Here is a 19,565-nt window from a genome sequence, read left to right on the forward strand (position 1 = left end):
CATATTTCAGCGATGCAAATGCATCTTCATAATGCACCAAAGAGATTCAACTGCTTGACAAAAATGAACATGGCCGTTAATAATGTTGTTTAATACCAACCTCTGCACTGAGAACCACCCCAGGACTTCAACAAACCCTGCAGTTCTCTTTTGTTTTCTTGCCTACCACCAAAGTTACGCTCCTTTTCAACTCATACATGTATCGTCCGATTGCCTGTGAATCACCCACACAGACATGCACAAACCTAGGGTGATCTTTGTTCTTGTCAGATGTGACTACGCTGATGGTGCCTGCCGGGTGTTGTTGTTGACAAAAAGATTCACATTTATGGATGTTACAGTACAGCATCGACTGTTGTGCTGTTAGTTGTCACAGTCGGAGCCCTATGCAGGGGCCACCGTTTCACTAAATTTCGGAGGAGTTCTGCGTATTCAGGAACCACTGTTCAGAATAAACGCAAAACATTTCCTACCAGAACTTCTCTACATTCATGCATTTGTTCTCAAAATAGTACTAAACTGACAAACTGTGTCTGACTCCATCAGGCCACTTTGATGTAATGTCACTTTGGCAGTTTTTTTTTAAGGCAGGCTCAATGTTGAATGGAGCCCCCAGCAGAATTTGATTTGGGATCCCAGTTTCAGACAACCAGCCACCACGGAGCCACCCTGTTTAAATGTGTGAATATTGTACATTTAAGACAACATGCAAAAGTAGTCGCTTTCTTTTAACCACCTGATAGGCAAAGTGTAGCAACAAGTGGAGGAGCGAAAGCATTACATTACTCTATGCTCACTCTGACAACTACTTTGGCATAGACTTAAGGACTCTAAAGTGAAAAACTCGTGTGGGTTTGAAATTTTAAATGTTTGAAGGTCTTGGTGTACCCTGATACAGTTACCAGGCCAACACCAATTAGCAATAGGCAACCTTTAAACCTTGATTTACATATTACTGTTAATTTATTTAAATTAAGACTTTTGTAGACTGTGTGGTTTTCTAAACACTGGAGCAGATTTAAAAAGTTTTCCCAGTAATTAAAACCCTCAATGCGACCAACAACAAAACAACTCCTGGGACTTTTTTGAGAATCTTATGGGGACACCTGCTTTTGGATTGGGGGCTCAAAGCAGTAGCTTAGTTTGCTTATGCCTGGGGCCAGCTCTGGCTGGTTCAATGATGTTTTTCTTCTCTTCTTGAATTGATGAAGAACATCAAAGCCAATCCCAAGATCAAGTTGTCAAGCTAGGTTATTTTGAACCTTTCAGAGCTTCACTCATAACTCTTGGAGCAGGGAGATGCATACACAAGCATGCACATACACACGTATTCTCATGGATGTCTTCATTGCTTTACCTCTTTCCTTTCCCTTCTTACTCCCCATATCTAATGTTCTCCACAGGGGCTCTCATACTGAAAACCTTTTTGCATTTCATAGCAATCAAACTGGGCTTGTGAGCAATTACTTCTGATCGCCGCACAGTTGGCCTGGACTCTGTTTATCCGTGCTGACATGGGAATTCATGGGGAAAAACTCAAGACAGCAGAGAGTTAAAAGGTATTTCTTTTTCAAGAGCAAAGTGCCTCTGCCGGCGTATCAGGCCTCCCCAAAGACGACTATGGGATGGCTCAATGCTCGTTTTAATTAACACATAAGCCTGTTGATGTTAATTAAAAAGGAGACAGCCGATTCCCCAATCAGAATAAAAACTCACAAAGAGGAGAGAGGTGTCTATGTGAACAGAGACAGTGTCAGCACTCAGTACTTATTACCTTGTTCAACTCACCTACGATTGCAGGATTCATCCCATCTCTTGAGTGTTTTCACATTTTGTCATGTTACAGTTACGAATTTTAATGTGTTTTAACGAGATTCTACATGATAGACCATAATTTTAGTTTAATCTAACCTCAGCTGTGCTGTGATATCAACATGACTGGCTACAACTGCATACCACACTTTTCCCATTTTTACTCTTAAAATCTATGACAAAACAACAGCAAAAAAAAAGGTTGTGAGGGGTATGAAAACCTTTGGAAGGCCAATGTTTATAAAAATCCACGTGACTGTAGCGTACCTATTAAATCATTTTAGCCATTCCGGTTCTACTTACTTCATGGGCTTGAACAGCGCTTGTCCATAGTTCTGGAAAGTCATGATCAACTTCAGCTGGGTGCCTCCGGATTTCATGGCTGGGAGGAAAACAAGTGAGATGTTAGACTATAAGTCACACCGTTGAAAGTGTAAACAAAGGCAAGCACACACTCTAACGTGAGACGGCATCACATCTGCACAAATGACTCTGTGTTTGCTAAAAGTGAAGCTTTGTGTGAATTCACAACAGATCTGCGTGTCTGTTAAACAATTTAGCAGACACTGTGTAACGAAAGAGAAACAATTAGGGTTTTTGAAGCTGTGTGCGATGTAAAACAAACGTGACAACTTGCAAATAAAGAATGATCTGAATTAATCAGAGAAGTTTCCTTCTCCTTTTAGGATCAATAGCTTGACATTTCTCTACAAGCCTCCATTGATTGCTCACATCACTCGTGACGTCTTGTGCACATTAGCCACTTCCTTTGTCACTCAGACACGCTGACCTCCTGTACGCTGGAAGCTTATGTCTCTGACTATCAGTCATATCCGCGTTGTCTCCCACGGGGTGATGGATTCTGACGGCGAGCTTCCTGCCTCCCTCTGACTCAAACAAAAGGACTGCCAGGCCAAACTAGTCCAAAACGCCTTGTCTTCCTGTCACAATGGACCTGCTTTTTGAGGGGATTTGCTCATTTATTACAGCATATTAACTTGAGCAAATTACAAAACACTGTGTCGCTGCCCAGCCCCAATATCAGTGTAAGCTCCCTGTAGTGGGCCAGATTGTCGGTACAGTTGTATTCTGTGTTTACTGACTCTCTTAGTGCTGTCGTCTCGAGAGCTCTAACATTTTGTTTCTCTATTTTCTCCTTGCTTCTCCTTTTTTTTGTTTGCATATGTCATCCTTGTATTCACATCCTCTCTGTTATGCTCTGTCTGTCTCAATCCATCCTACTCAGCGCCGGCAAGCTTTTTCCTCTTGCTGTGACTCAGTTTTAAAGGCTTCTGGATAATTTTATTTATTTTATATACACTGTTTCACCCAGCAGTACATAACCTCAGGTGCTCCACCTTTTTACTTCTGAAGAAAACATTCTGGGATTAAAGCCATATAACACAGGACATAATTCTTAACATTGAATTAAGATGCACCCTGATGACCAAAATCTGCTGTTTTCTAGCCTGATCAGCCCTGACTAGTGACTGCCTAAGCTAAATTTAAAAAATCAGATCACTAAGTGCACATTTAACTCACCAGCAGGTCAAACTTGTGGTGCTCTTTGAAGTAGACACAGTTCAGAGGAGCTCATCTCAATTTGAGCTATTTTTAGAATCGGTGAAGCATTGAAAATTAAGACAGACCATGAAGCAACAGAATGGATTTTCATGTTGTTCCATGTTCAAAGTCCCGATTGAAGCATGAATATTATACCTATGTTTATGGCCAAAGCTTAGACTTAAAATAATAGCATAAATAGTTTTTATTTTTATTTGTATGTAGTGTGCACATGTATGGCTCATCTAGTGCGATATTGAGAGCTCTTGACTTCAAGCCCCTTTTGTTGCTTTTATCCTAGTTAGCAATCACAGTTAAAATAACGTTTGGACTTGAAGTAAATATCTAGAAAATCATACATAACAAAAACTGTCACTTTTGTGGCAAATACATACATACATAAAAGACTAATAAAACTTTGTTGAGAGGTATTTTTATCTAGAACAACCAGATGAAGCTATTTAAAAGAAAGTTGTTTGTTATATTTTATATTACATGATGAGATACGTCTGTCATTTATTCAGGTTGCAAAAGAGCTCAAAAGAGGAAGGCATTCAGCAGCTGACAGGAAGAGGGAATGTAGTACATCAAAGTTGCTGCGTTTCATCTTTTTTTTTTTTTTTTTTAGCTCTTGACCTCTGTATGCGTCATTGCTGTTTTTGGAAATGTTGACAGAATTTGGAAAATCTGAAATCGAAAACTGAAACTGCTGTTTTTACGTTAGCCACTCTCACCATGTTACCTGCAAATATCAGATGCTGAAGCGGCTATTAAATATCAACATATCAATAATTTAGTCTTTAAAAAAAGAAAAGAATATTGTAAAACCCTGTTTTACAGGTACAGCTCTGTGTGAAAGCACTTCTCTGCCTAATATAAATAATTCCTGACCTCCTCTGACAGAAGGGCAATAAAATATTTCTACTGATGTTCTTATATTGTCCGGTATTATAGCTCTTAGAGAGAAATTAGAATTGCCTTGGTATCAGCAGGTCAAAGCTTTACAGAAAATTGAGATTGGAAATCAGCTGCAAAAGTCTGATGCATCTCTACATGTAATAAATTTACTCAATCAAGGTCGGGTGGATAGTCTCCTGATGTAATCATGAAGTGCTGGATCCTGCAGCGTTGGAGAAATTGAAAGCTATGACCTCAGTCTTATAAGCCGAGCTTCCAATTGTTGCCATAATTTGAATATTAAATGAAATCCCCCATGCAAAAAGCCCGAGCATAGCTTAAGTGATTGTTTCTTTTTGGATGTTATCTCCGCTGACATGAATTTACAATAACATATACCTGCACATTTATGTTCTACAGGCCTCCCAGCCCCCAGAAGCATTCAAAACTGCACCCCACTCTCCGCGCCGTGATGATAAATCCATCGTACCTTCACCTGTGCCTCTTTGTGCTTCCATGATTGTGATTTATGAGTTAAGCCGAATCCCGAACAAAAGGCCACAAACGCTTCCCAGCAAAGACAGACACAAAGGAGAAAAAAGAAACAAGCACGATTTGGAAGAAAATGCTGACGAGGGAGGCTTTCTAATGCCATGTAGCTCGTATATGTTTTTGTAATTTCAGCCAAGCAGATATGAGTATAAAGGCTGTTTTCAACAATGTGGGTCACTGCTGAACATGCTTCTGAAGACACACAGATTACACGGGGTTTTATAGCAGACAAAAGAGATGGAGGGACGACGACCAGGCAAATAGCTTAAAAAGGCTTGGATATAAATGAAAATAATACAATTGCTAGATAATAATCCAAAAGAGTGCTGGATTATAGTAGAAAAAGAAGAAAGAAAACAGCTGCAGCTCATTTCAGTATGAATTTGGCTCAAATTTGTAGATGAAAAATATACTTAATGCATGTTATAAATATTTATAACTTCTATGTAGTCTTTATATATCTATTTAAATTGCAAATACAACAAAAAATTAAAATATGTAAGGGTTTTGACTTTTTGTTTGTAGGTTAATCGAGGGCAAGGACTCATCACCATAAAGGTATGAAATTAGAGAATTACTTCTAAAAATCTTTGCAGTAATCTTATCAAAGGTACATTTTTCTGGGTTCTGAATGAATAAAAACAAGACTTACATTGCCCTTTCGAAATAATGGAATGCATTAATTTGGGGTTGGGAGAGAGGGAGAATAGTTTATGAATAAATAAAGACAAAATTATAACAAAAGACAGAGGAAAATCATTGCCTCGTTCTTGTCATTCTGTTATAATTATATTATGCAGACATTGTAAGAAACCACAGGTGGAAAAAAAAGCTACGATTAGCATTTTTATTACCATAATATAGAAGGACACTGAAAAGCAAGATAACCAGCTTGAAATAACCTGATGGAGTTGCTCAGGGTTAAACCTTCTCCCAATATGTTCCTCTCTCATATTATGTCATATTTACACCAGATCGCTTTAATTTGATCTGTTATCCACTACTACTTATTATGGACTACCAAACACTGAGATCCAGCACTTTGCATGTCAACACACATTGCATGTTAATTAATTGTTTTGGACATTTTAGACTAATAAATGCAAAAGTAAAAACGTATTTACCTCAGATATTTCTACAGCAGTCAGACTTTAAGTATGGAACAACCCAAAATAAATGGATGGATGGGATGGATGGGATGGATGGATGGATGGATGGATGGATGGATAGATGGATGGACAGCTAAAACTGAATGCACATCAACACTAAAGAGATGGTGGCAGCATTATGATGTGGGAGTGGTTGTCTTCAGCAGGGAGAGGGAAACTGGTTAGAGTTGAATGGCAGAAAGAAGCTATAGAATCAGGGGAGTTCAGCAAGAAAATGAAATTTTCTCACACTCTTTCTGTTTCTTTTTCCAGACAATCCAGAGATGGAAAATTAAGCAAATTCCACAATACTCCAGCAAATATGTTGAAGTATATATATAAAAAGAAATCTATGTACATTCACCGCCTTGGCCTAACTTGGCTGTGCCTCACCATTCCCTATGACATGGCTCTGTCTGAGTGACTCACCAACGCTGGTGATCCGCTGAGTGACCAGGTCCTTCAGCAGGGCGTCCAGCACGGGGCTGTGCCTGGGGTACAGCTCGTATCGGTTGATCCCGATGTGGAAACGCAGCCAGTTGGGGTAGGATTCTGCTGTCGCCTCAGCAGTTGGAGAAAACTCGTCTTCGTCCTCGTTCCCCTCCTCGTTATGCCTGGGGGACAATGAAGCAAGAATGAGAGGGGAGGACAATGTTTAACAGGAGTTTGTCACCACATAGGTTTAATGATGTAAGGAAATGTAAGGAACATTCTAAGACTGTGCAGAAACTGAAAGTTTTTCATTCAGCAGAAATGTGGATAGATAGATAGATAGATAGATAGATAGATAGATAGATAGATAGATAGATAGATAGATAGATAGATAGATAGATAGATAGATACTTTAAAAACATTAACATTAGTTAAGTATTTTCTCTATTACCATCATCTTCCTAACATTAACAGTTAGACATAAAGAACTGATCACTGTTTTCCTGAATATTCAACTTACCATCCCTGGTTTCCTGTGGCTCTCGGATAAAACCTGATATCATTGTTGACGTTAAACAAAGTATCATCATCCGTAAGTGGAGGAAGGTCAACCTTGTATAAGGGATGCTCAAACAAAGCCGACAACCGAGAGAGAGCCTGGGCAGAGGCGGTGCGACCCACGCTCGCGTCACCGATGAGCGGCTTGTGCTCCTTTGCCGACAGTCCCGTCCGCCCGCGGGAGTCTCCGGCTCTGTCCACGCCCGCCGCGCTCTTTTCCAGCGAGTGGGACGTGAGGTTTGAGCTGGGCTCGTTGCTGAAATCCTGCAAGATCCTCAGCGTGTGCTTGTTAGGCCAGCCCGCCTCGGCGGCCGACCTGGCGCGCTGCTTCCCCCAGCCTTGAGAGTCCCTGGCCGGGTGCTGCGCGCACTGGCAGCCGCCCTCCTCGCCGTCCGCTCCGGCAGCTCTTTTCTCCAGCTTCGGCAGCAAGTCTATCATGATGTGCAGAGTGCACGCAACTAAAAACACCATGAGGATCAACACTCTGAATTTACGAAACAATATCATGGCTATTTATGGGCTATTTTTTTTTTGTCTCCCTACAAACAGATCAGGCTTTTATGGTCCAACAGTAGTATGCTATGAGAAAGAAGCAATATAACTATCTTCTATTACCATTTTACTCACAATAAGCGCTAGGAATCCCATCATATTTAAGAGTCATGTTTAATTTGTAGTAGTCCAAAATCTTCACGTCCTGACAGGTGGACTTGCATGTAAAGCGCTCTTCATGTGTTGCCTTCTGGAGCTGGATGTTTGTGTCAGGAGGACGGCGGTGGGAATAAATGTTTCAGAAGATGTAACAAAGGGGAGCAGGGTCCCGTTAAACGCATCGATGCTCTTCCTTTAACCTGCTTCCCAGCGCGGAGTGAGACATCAAACGAGCCATAACTGCTTTCTGTTCAAATGTAAAGTCGCAACAGAGGTAGATTTCACTTAATCCGCTTCCCAGGGATAGCTGCAATTAATTTCTAAGACCAAAAATTGAAGAAGAAGAAAAAGAAGAAAAACATTCCGCAAAAAGAGGACGTTGTCGGCGAGATGCTCGGATGCTGCCCCACTTCTTCTTTTTCTGCTGCGAGCGTCGCTGAAGTGAAATCAGATGCTGCTTGGCAGGTGTTGCGATCCAGGTCGTGATTTTGTCCTCTCAGCACCACCTTGTCTCTCCCTCCAAGTGTTCATCCAGGGTGGGTCCGTTAAATCTTAGTCATCTGAGCCCAGCCTCGGTGGCGTCATGAGGAAGAGATTGGCTGCGTCCCGGCACATACAAGCAGCGCCACTGTGACATGAAAGGCGAGCTTCAGCGATGAAACGCTCCGGGAGCCGACAGGCTGCAACTCTCTGGTGAGCAGCCAGAGGGCGTTGGCGCAACCTGAAACTTCCGGAGGTCCAATTTTTATTTATTCATTTATTCCCTCCAGCCTCCTACAGGTTCAGTCTATTGGTTCTAAAAGTGAGATTACTTTAGTGTAATAACTATTATGTTACAACTCTTAAAGATGTAGTTCTATGAGATAAATTAATCTTTTATTGGAGTGAACATTTGAGAAATATCAACATTAAAATAAGACAATATTTAGCAAAATTATGACCACATTTATAGTTTTTTTTCTTTGCACAGTCTCCCTTAGTATCCAGGTTTAGGTCGGGATCCCACTTGGGACCACAGATATATAGGTGTACCATCTTGAGATATTCTTGAAAATATAACCTATATACCAAAAAAGCAACAATAAGAAAGCACAGGCATTTTATAAATAGTGTAAACGATACAAAACCAAGCTTAAACAAATAAAATCAACATATTTGGAAGTATGTTAACTGTCGATGATAATTCTGCAGCTATGGAACTTCTTTTTAACTAACTCAAGGACAATACTTCTATGAAGAATCAAAGTCAAAAGTCTCTTGCTCGTTTTTATTTTTGACTCAGAAACTGGAGAGTTTGAGAACCACTGCTACAGATCCTCCATAATACTGAATTCTCTCTTATGTTTTCGTTTCTTTGGTTCTCCTTACAAGTTTTGATAGCTCATGGTTTGGGGACTGAAACAGGCATAACGGGACAAGCTTTATGCTGTAGCTGATGAACAATTTCTCCTCGTTGATTTGACCAGAACATAAGGAGACCAAATAACAGCAGCTGATACGGCACGTTTCAGTTCAGCCCAGGAGAGTGAGCATGCAGACTGGAGCATGTGTGGCTGCTGTGTGTGAGCGTGGGCACAGGTTAACCCAGAAGCTGATTTACTGTCTGCTTTCCTCTGCAGGAGAAATTTAAGGGAGTTAATCCTACAAGTAGAACCATTGAAGAGCTTTTTGGCTGCAGAGGAGCCTCCAGCAGCAAAAACAACAAAACCATTGACTCTCCAAGTAAGATGTCAGTTGAAAGCTTAGAGGAGAGGAGTGTGTTTTAAAGGCTGGTCATGATAGTGATGGAGAAACTATCTTTTTATTTTGTTTTGTTGTAATTATTACAATTAAATTTCAAACAGTCAAGCCAAATATGACAATGTATTGTTTTCCATCTAACTGTTTTTTTCTTGTTCTTTCTTAGTTTTTCTTTGTTATAAAGCATAAGTGTGCGATTGTTAAATTAATCATTTTAAATAGCATAACCAAAAGTGTACCATTACATAGCAAGCGAGAAATGAATCAGGAGAATCTTTATACTCACAGTAACACATACAAAACACACTGACGATGGAGTTAGTGTTAGCCTATAGATGTTTGTGCCACTTGTTTAATCAAGGGCAAGAAAGTGCCTGAATAAGTTTTTTTGTTGTAATATTTCACTCACTATTAGTTAGTAACCTTTCTATTTGTAACATTTACACAAATGGCTCTTAGGTTTATTGGATAACAACAAACTGTATTGTACAGTTTGTTTTCCAGACCACAAGGTCCTGAGGAATGAACAGCTGGAGGAATGTGAATAAAACAGTGGAGGTTTAGTAAAGTGATGTGCAGAAACTTTATCCTTTGTAAACATCAAAATGTATGTTTGTTGAAAATATTCATATGTCAGAATAATACCCTGAATCTGGGCCCATCCAAAAGAAGGTCTAAGGCTGTATTTAAGTCGTAGGCTACCAAAGGATAGGAATAAAGGCTTGTAGATGCCACTTTTTCCTGTTTTCTAACAGTGAGGAAGTTTTAAAAAAATATTTTTTAACCTAATTTTTCACACTGTAAGCAAAATAATTATGGGCCCTCTTCCACTGTCTGTACATTGGCAAAAAGAAACATTTGTATTACATAGAACATGCAATTCATGTATTACAAATTAATTCAGTGTTTATTTCTTACATGAAAATGTAGTCATTTAAAAAATGCTCAGTTTACATGTTTTTACAGGAACCATAAGGGCTTGGGTTTCAGCGTTTTCTTGCCTCAATGATTAATTTCACTCAAAGGTGGATTTTTGTCAAAAATGTTAAATTGAAAGAATTTACTATAGCAATAAGAGACTGATCTTAAGGATTTTTACACATCATTTTTACACATCATTCCAAATAACCATGAACACATCATTCCACACTAAAATAGTACAATTATTGACTTCACATGTATTTCCATCAAAAGGGCAGAGTTTATACTTATCCTTCCTCCCCAGCAGCTCCGGCAGGATGGGACTTGTTGCAGCCTCATCTTTTGTTACACGACTAATAACTACTTGGGAACATAAATGCTAAAGACCACCAACCACGTTCACTAAAAATACTATTCCTTTTTAAGCAAATGTTCTTGGGAGTTTAAACCTCCACTTTTCTAACTTCTTGTGACACCTAGCTATGCTGCAGTGCAAACAGTAGTGCGGTGTAAACAGGAACAAGTGAAGATTCTTTACTGTGCTGTATTTTTTATTTCCATCTTCTTCCATAAAATTACAAAAACTTTGTAGGCAATTATAAAATAAGACATTACAGTGATAAAAAACAGGAAAACATTATGCAAGGGTTCAGTTAATTCTCTCCAAATCGAGTACAAACCGGACATCTGATTCCAACACTTTTAATTCTTCTGTGAGAGAATGTTTCTCTTTAGACTGAATTTTGAGTTTTGAAACACTTTAAAAAGTTAAAATATTTTTGGAAAAACGAAACCCCAAAAGAGCATAAACTATTTCAACTATTTCAGAGACCCTTGTCAGACATGCATATAAAGAATGCAATTTTAATCAAAGGTTTAAATCATGTTAACTACATTCCTCACATATTATTCCTTGGTTTCAGACATTTTGCAGTCAAAATACACCCACCTGCTGCAGCAGAGGTTATCTGTCTATTTCCTGATGAATTGGAAAACCTTTTTATGTTAACTATGGGAACGTTGCAGACTAAAAGCAATTACTGCATTTGGCACTTGGGTCTGGGCTGGGCTACATTTCTTTCTAACTTGGAATAAATGACCAGCACTTTAAAGCCTTAAAGTTTCAGTTTGCCAAATGCAGACTTTGCCTGCCAGAAACCAATAGCGAAAGTCTAGTTAAGCACTTTGTATTTAGCTCAGTCAAATCATACCAAGGACAGAAATCTGAGCAAATTATGCATATTTTCTTGGCTTGTTTGTGCTTGCTTTGCACGACTCATGGTTTGGGCCAAACTGGAAGAGTTTCTTCTGGCTTCTGTCTCTCCTCCCAAAGGTGGTGAGCTGGAGTGTGTAGCCACAGCTAGATTTGTTCACCCAAATAAAGAAGGATCTGAAAGTTAACAAGTCCATGAAATGACATCCCTATTACAAGCTTGGCATCCTAATGTACACCTAGCAAAAAAAAAAAAAAAGATATGCACAGACATGACTGGATGCTACCAGTGCCAGAGTTATTATCTGTGAATTCTATAATTTTCAGCCACACAAGACTGAAAAATACCAATAATAAAAAACACATGTGGGATTTTGTATCATTTGGAGGAGCAACTGAGAACCAGTTGCTTTTGTCACACAATATCCATGTGTGTTGCTAGTGGGAAGAGAACAGATTCAGTCATTTTCACTTTTCTTGTCTCTTTCAAGAGGGCAGGTTCAGACTGAATTTCTTCTTATCTCAAGGCAGAAAATGTATCTTAAAAACAGACATGTACTTTGCTGTTAATAAAATTTTAATAAAGTTTTCTCATGCAGTTTGTGTTTTAAGCTACTGGATAGACAGACTGCTCATCCTTGACTTGTATCTGGAAGGAAAAAAATATATATATATTTTTTAATGCAGACTAGTCTAATTATTGCTGTGATCAAGTGGTATTTATGTGAAGTTGGTTTATTGGTTATATCCTGAGACAACAAACTGCATTTGAGGCTGACGCAAGCATCAAAGTCGTTTCTTCTATTGATGGCGCAGAAATATGGCACTTCGTAATCTTCAGAGTCTCCTCATCAAACAGGAAAGACATTTACCCGGCTGCTTTGGCTCTGTGGTCATATTTTGTTTTGATGACAACGCGGAGCATTTAGAAAAATTGCTTGAATTTTTCTGAGGCAAACTATTACGGATATTTATACCAATAAATAATATATATGACGAGAAAAATAACAAATGCAAATGAATAAACACATAAATTTGAACAGAATAATTTGTAATCTAATGAATTTTTGATAGCTTCATGATTTTCTGTATGAAATAGCTAGTAATGGGAAAAAAAGAACGTACATAAAGAAAGAAAAAACATTACAAAACAGATGAAAGAGAAACAGGAACTAGTTTGCATAGGTTGGGATAGCACTCCATCCATCCATTGTCCTCCACTTATCACAGATAGGACTGCAGAGGTAACAAAAGTGAAACAGAATAACATTGTCCTTCTTATTCTTGGGGATTTTCTGGCATTTTCATTCCAGATAGAAAATATATCCTTTCCAGTAAATTCTGGATCCCAGTTCAGTGGAATCTGCTAAATTTTCCTCCAGAAATTAGGAAATGAATTTCCACTAAAAATGGTTAATCCAGTGATGATCACTAGAACCTTGCTATTCAGGATTTGGGAAAAAATGTTTGCTCTGTTTATTCCTCAGTCTTTTAATTTGATGTGGCACAAACACGACGGTGAGATCATGAATGAGCTGTCTGAAACCACCACAAAAAGATTGCCGGAGGTCTGGCAAGGGATTCAAAGAAGCCTCAAAAGAATATGAAATCAAGCATTCAACTGTTCAAAAAAATAATGTACAAGTCGAGGACATTAAAACAGCAGGGAAAATACCCAGGCTTGGCAATCCAAGAAAGTTTTTTTTGAAAGCAGACTGCAGGATGTTAAAGAGGTCTCTAAAACCACTATGATGTCGATAAGGCATCTAATGCAGACTCTTGCTAATGTTTATATGAAAGTACATGCCTCTGCAATCAGAAAGTAACTAGACTAGTTAAACCTTTACGGGAGGTAACCAGAGCAGAGGAAATATTTGGCATAGACAAAATTCAGCATTCAAGAAAAAGAACTATGACAAAGCAACTTTGAAGCATGGAAGTGGAAGTGTCATGGTTTGGAGGTGCTATGCTACAGTAAGAAATTATATTGTGAATCACAGGATGCCTGAGAGAAATGTAAAGCCCACTAGAAAAAAATAGATGAAGCAGCAGTGGATCCTGAAACATAAAAATAACCCAAAACATACCTGGACATTCAATGACTGAGAATGACAAAGAGCATAAGTTTGAACTCAGTTATTTGAGGCATACGTGCCAGAAATCCCTCATAAATCACACAGTGGAAAGTGAGGAGTGGAACAAGTTTTCTTTCAACCAATGTCAGATACTGGTACATGTTGTCAACAATCCTCTCATAAGTTAGGTAAGGAATGTATCCTTGCTTTCCCCATTATTAAACTACAGTTTTTTTATCAATATTTTTTGCTTGTTGTGTAGAGTGTTACTTTTAATTACTTTTTTTTTTTGCTTACCACTTTTTCCTCATATTGCTATTTTCTCCTTCTACTTCCCAATGATGCATCTGCAGTGATTACTTTACAGTGATTACATTAACTTTGTCATTTTTTTCTGTCCTTATCTAGATTGCTTTGATAATTATGTATATACACTCAATAAATATGACATTTTTGTGATCTGGTGCTGCATAAATAAACTGAACAGAAAATAAATGAACTCATTTATATTTGAAAAGGAGAGCAGAGAAAAAATGATGACCTGAAACCAAGGATTGGAAAAAAAAACCACCAAAAGATACTCAGGATTCAGGTCTTATTTGGCACATTGGAGTTCTCAGAGAAATATGTTTGTGTCTGTCTCTGTGTCTGAAAGATTGACCCGAGGGCTTGTCTGTTCCTGAGGTAGGCAGCAAGACTATTGAAAGTTCAACTTGATTTCCCAGACCTACGGATCAAGATACAAGAGCAAAGTTACAAAGTAATGCAGACCAATAACTCTGGCCGAGATGAAGCCACATCACTGGTCTGATCCAGTGAATCAGACATACACACATCTCCCAAAGGAGCAATGTTGAGAAAATAAAAACAACAACAAAAAAACATTTTTATGGCTGTCTTCCATGAAAGGATAAAAACTCCATCAGTTCAAGCTCGGGCTGGCAGTTATACGAGTGTGATGATTTGTTAACAGTTCATTTCAAGATGAAAGATAAATGGGTGTGTAAATTTTCTAGGCACAGAAGTTATAATTGGGGACTAATCTGAGGCAGTAAAGCAATGAAAATGTTCAGAAATGGCTTGATGTTGGGTATAACAGAAAAAAAAGAAAAGAAAGGCTGACTGAGGGACTCTGAGTTGGTGACTGAAATGGAGAGAAGCAAAATGAGTGTGAGGGTGTGTGCTGAGCAGTGACACATTTATTCACTTGACTGAGAACAAGCTGGAAAATGGACTTCTTTGGCAACATGAGTGGGACATTGTGTGAAAGGAGGCCATAGTTGATGGTAATTTCTAGGCTATACTCTAAAAAAATATCTTCTAACCCCCATAAAATCTGTTTTATCAATGAAACAAGTTTTATTTCTATGAGTCGGGAGTTTAATTGTTGTTGTAAAGTCAATGTTGTTCTCAAGCTTTCAGGCTTAAAACAAAGACATCAAGCAAAAATGAATAATTCATCGGTCTTACAGTGCATGGCAGAAATTTTCATTTGCGTTGAATTGCTTGAAATCTCCATGTTACGACCACAAGCTATTCAAAAAGGGTTTTATGCAAAAGAACCTTGCAAAGTACCATGTTGTTGAGAAGTCGATGGATAACTACACATGATTTTCAACATTTTAACAAACAAAAATCTGAAAAGTAGGGTGTACATTTGTATTCAACCCATGCCCAAGTTAATGCTTTGCACAAACACTTCTCCCTGAAAATATAGCCGAAAATCTTTTGGGGGGGGGTATGGCTCCAACATTTACACATATCCATTCTGCTTTGCAAAATGGCTCAAGCTCTGAAAGAGCGGATAGAGAGTGTCAATTAAGTCCTAATTGGATTTAGGTCTGAAACTTTGACGATGCCACACGTTTAATATGGTTTGATTGAAACCCTGTCATGTTGCTCTGGTTGTGCTTTAGGCTACTGAGGTGATTCTCTGCCTCAGTTTCAAGCCCTTGCATGACTTTGAGGGCTTCAAAGGTCATTTTCTGAGACTCAATTACACACAAACTGCCCATTAGGATGCTCTTAGAGTCAACAGCTTGCATTGGGTTTTATTTAGAGGTATGAAATTGAATCTGTCTGTAAGCAAATTGCTACAAAAGTCTTCACATATTTATTTGGAAAAACAATTTGGAAGCCATGCATATTTTTTTTCTTCAACTTTACAGTTTTGCAAAACCTGATGTGGATCTGTCATATTAAATCTCAATAAAATACACTGAAGTTTGTGCAACAAATTATTTTCATGTATGGGTTGCTCTTAATTTGCAAGTCATAACAGGAAACAGAACAAGACTGGTGGTCCTGTTGTGCTGATCGGTGTATTTTGAGCCCTCACAGAGCAGAGTAAGATAAAGGAAATGAGGGGACAGCAGGCTTTGACCTTGAAGTGTGTGTTGTTGTTTATGTTTTCTAAGGCCGGGTGCGTGTTCCCAGAGACATGACAGCTACTGCAGCTGCTGACCTGTCCGTCATCGGAGGACTTGGGCGTGAACTCTTTTCTGTCTGTCATCCACTCATCAGCTGACAGTTTAGCTGACAATGTTAGTCACTGTCCCAATTCATTGCACAATCAAAGGGTAGATGATCGATGTCTGTTGTCTATATTTGTCCTTTCACCTTCTAAAAATCAGCATCTTACAAGTTGAAGAACAAAACGTGGGATTTATTTTTGTTTCCTTCTTCTGATGTTGTCATGTCTGGAATACTATATATGTAAACACAAGGTTCCTTTAAGTGTAACTCTGAAAATTAATGTCTGTTTGGTGTAACAAAGACTTAACATGACTCAAGAATTGTTGGCAGCATGTGCAAAGTAGTGCAGGCTCGCTAATCCAGACTTATTTCTCTCGCATTGAACAAAAAAAATGTATAATACTTCTTTTAAACAAGCATTTGAAAACCCTACTTACTGTTTTCTTATAGCAATAATTAATCTTCCTGATAACCAATTATTTTTGCCACAGAAGAAATATTTTCTTTTTGTTTAAGATAAAAGCAATTTGGTAATAGAACGCTTTTGTTTAAATGCTGTTATTACTTAAAAGTATCACACTTTACAATCTTATAACAAGCCATGCCTGACCTGCCAAGAAGAACACATACTGCAACCTTAAGTTTAATTGAAAGGTCTAGCACAGCTTTCAAAGTTGTTTTCAGAGGCTGTGTTTAGTGAGTTAGTTAAGCTCTGGAACCAAATACATGAGATGTTGAAATGTGCATAAACTGTTGGCTTCCTTAAGTCTAGACAGAAAACATCACAGTGAGCTGCAGCTTACAAATACAGGCCAAAGATTGCTTCAAGTCATTTTTATCCTGTCTCAGCGTTTTAAATACATATTTAAATATTTCTTTCCATTTGATATTAAATTTTTTTTTCTTCCTAAATATTTTTCATGTTTTTAAAATGTTTCTCATCTCTGTTCCTTAGTTAGTTTTAAAGCATTTGCATCCCCTAACGCATGAAGGGTGTTACGACTGGCGTCGTAAAGTTAATTATGCAAACATGAGTGTGCAGGTCCCGTCCCTGATTGGTTCCTAGAAGACGACGGATAAGTCCAATTGGTGGCCTCCTGGACGTGATTTATTTACTTTCAATTAGGTAAGTTGGTTAATACTCAGATAGTTTTCTTTTGTTTGTTGTTTTCAGCATTATACAGATCTGAAGAGGATGGATCCTTCATGTTGTGATCTGGCCACCCCTAGATGGGTCATAACAAGAGTACATTAAACTTGACCTACAGATCATTAGATATGGTTCTTTTAATCAGAAATTGTAAGGACTTTTTTTTCTTTGAGGTCTGGAAGTTAAAAAAAAAAGATTTAATCAATAATGCCAGTACACAACAAACCCATTAAACCAATCCAGATTTTGAGGATGTGAGTAATGAAACAAGAGCAACTTTACTAAGGTTTAATTTATTTAAATGATAGTTTAAAGGTAAGGACAGTCTGCTCTGGCTCAAAGTGTGATGAAATACGCCGCTGAAGTTTCTATCTGCAGGGCAGGGTTATCATGACATCTTGATGGTCATTGACCAGGAAAACAGCTCGTGTGCTGATGTGGCACTCTCCACGCTGATTTGTGTATTTACAGTTCAGTTTGTGAACAACAGGGTAGCCATTCACTCTCACCGCCTCCCCATGACTTTAACAGGCAGTTTGTTGCTCAAGAGTCTGTCATAACTCTACAGTAATCCGTCGTGGGCCACATCCTGTTGGTGCTTTGCTCCCACTCGCTTGTTGACACACAGGTCATTGCAGGGCATTCACTTTGGCACTAAGATTCAGACATAAAATGATGTGACAGACACTCAAATATAGAGAGCAATAGGCATTTTTTTTTCTTATTGCAGTTGCCAGTGTGTGTGCTTGATGGCATGTCCCCTGTTATGTTTGGCCACGACTTTTCATCCAGGAAGCCCGTAATTAGACAGGACCGATCTCTGCCAAGGAAGGATGAGGTTAAGGAGTGGGAGTGAGTGGCCTGTTTTGCTCTGTGGTTTTTAAAATGAAGCGTAATTATAGGAGAGACACCCCTGCTGGACCTCAATGACACATTTCCTGTGATTACAGGAAATGACTGGTATTGATTGTAAGAAGAGAGGAAAAGTCATGTTTAATTGCATTAGAATAATTGCTTATTGATGACTGGGGTGAGGCCTGTCGCTAATCATAAAGCTGTAGCCTGTCAGGTGTGAAACTTGTTTACGCCACAGTGGCCAGAAAGTTGGAAAACTCACTTGACCTCACCATGTGGTGAGTTAATTTCATCAGGTCTGAAAGTCTCGCAGTCCAGGAATTCCAGAAAAAGACATAAAATATCAGGACTATTTTCTACCCCCTAATCTACAGATATAAGGAAATTTTGTTCCACATTTAAAGGAATTAAACTGTGTAACTGTTTCCTCTTTAAAACCCTTGGATGAATCACATTAAGTTTCAACTGAATTTTCGAAACCTGCCAAGTAGGCATGAGCATAAATATGAGTAATATATTTCTTGGTAAGTGCTGGGTCACCATGTGCATCACTCAATCGTTACTGAGGATGTAAGTCCTGGCTTGGAAGTTTCTCCTGCATCATGATTTTGTAGATCTAAATTCTTCTAACAAGAGTAGAAAAAAGGCCTACAGATGCTTTCTGGTGGTTTGACTTTAACAGTAGTCCAAAGTTAGACTGAACCACACTCTTGGACATGTGTTTTTAATGAGCTGCTTATTTATTTATTTATTTATTTATTTATTTACTTATGCAACAGGGCAACAGAAATTGGAGAAAGTCTGTGGACATCAATCTTCATGTCCTACCACAGATTTGGAAAATAATTAAGGTCTGTGCTTTGACTGGACCACTCTAAAAACTGCATATAGTTTCATCTAAACCACTCAATTGTAGCTCTAACTTGATGTTTAATGTCGAGGAGAAATACTTCCTGGCCACAGTATTTGCACCAGTTTTGCCCTATATTTAACATGATCCCATCAACTCTGATTGTTTCTGCTTAAGGGAAGCCTCTCTACCACCACCTTGGTTCCTGGTATTTAGTGTTTCCACAAATGGCTTTTACCATTGAAAGTCCAAAAAGACCAAGTTTGTCTTTTGGACAGTCTAATCAGATTAAGGTCTTTCAGATGTCTGCCGTGTTCCCAATGCAGCATGTGGAAAACTGTACCTGTTATGGATTTCTTTCTTTTTGCCTGTCTCCTATGAAACCCAGATTTGCACATCTAATGCTAGTCATGTTAATAGATCCCACTCCCTAAGATTTGGATCTTAGAAATAGCTTTGTAACATAACCCTTATTTAAAGTTATTTTTTCATGTGCTTCTTGGACTTCATGAAGCGTTGTTTACAAAAACCACAGAAGGCTTCACAGAATAACAGGATTCATAATGAGATTAAATCACACTCAAGACTCTGTTTACTCCTAAAATAAGGGGTCAAATCAAAAGCTTGTTTTATTTAAGGGTGTCACAGTAAAAGGAGCAGAATGCAAATTCAT

The 19,565-nt window shown here is 38.6% G+C and overlaps 1 protein-coding gene across 1 annotated transcript in view; it reads right to left on the reverse strand.

Moving 5' to 3' along the window:
• The window catches only part of fam20ca (FAM20C golgi associated secretory pathway kinase a), a 45,169-nt gene extending 36,892 nt beyond the window's left edge, over nt 1-8,277 (reverse strand). Inside the window, exons 1-3 of the mRNA XM_028042861.1 lie at nt 6,925-8,277; nt 6,402-6,586; nt 2,116-2,194 (exon numbers count right to left, since the gene is read on the reverse strand). Coding sequence (XP_027898662.1) covers nt 2,116-2,194; nt 6,402-6,586; nt 6,925-7,469 — 809 coding nt within the window. The 5' untranslated portion in view covers nt 7,470-8,277. The remainder of the gene's footprint in view (nt 1-2,115; nt 2,195-6,401; nt 6,587-6,924) is intronic.
• Between the last annotated feature and the right edge of the window lie 11,288 nt (nt 8,278-19,565).

Source organism: Xiphophorus couchianus, chromosome 16 (genome assembly GCF_001444195.1).
Source record: "Xiphophorus couchianus chromosome 16, X_couchianus-1.0, whole genome shotgun sequence".
In the NCBI taxonomy this organism is placed as follows: domain Eukaryota; kingdom Metazoa; phylum Chordata; class Actinopteri; order Cyprinodontiformes; family Poeciliidae; genus Xiphophorus; species Xiphophorus couchianus.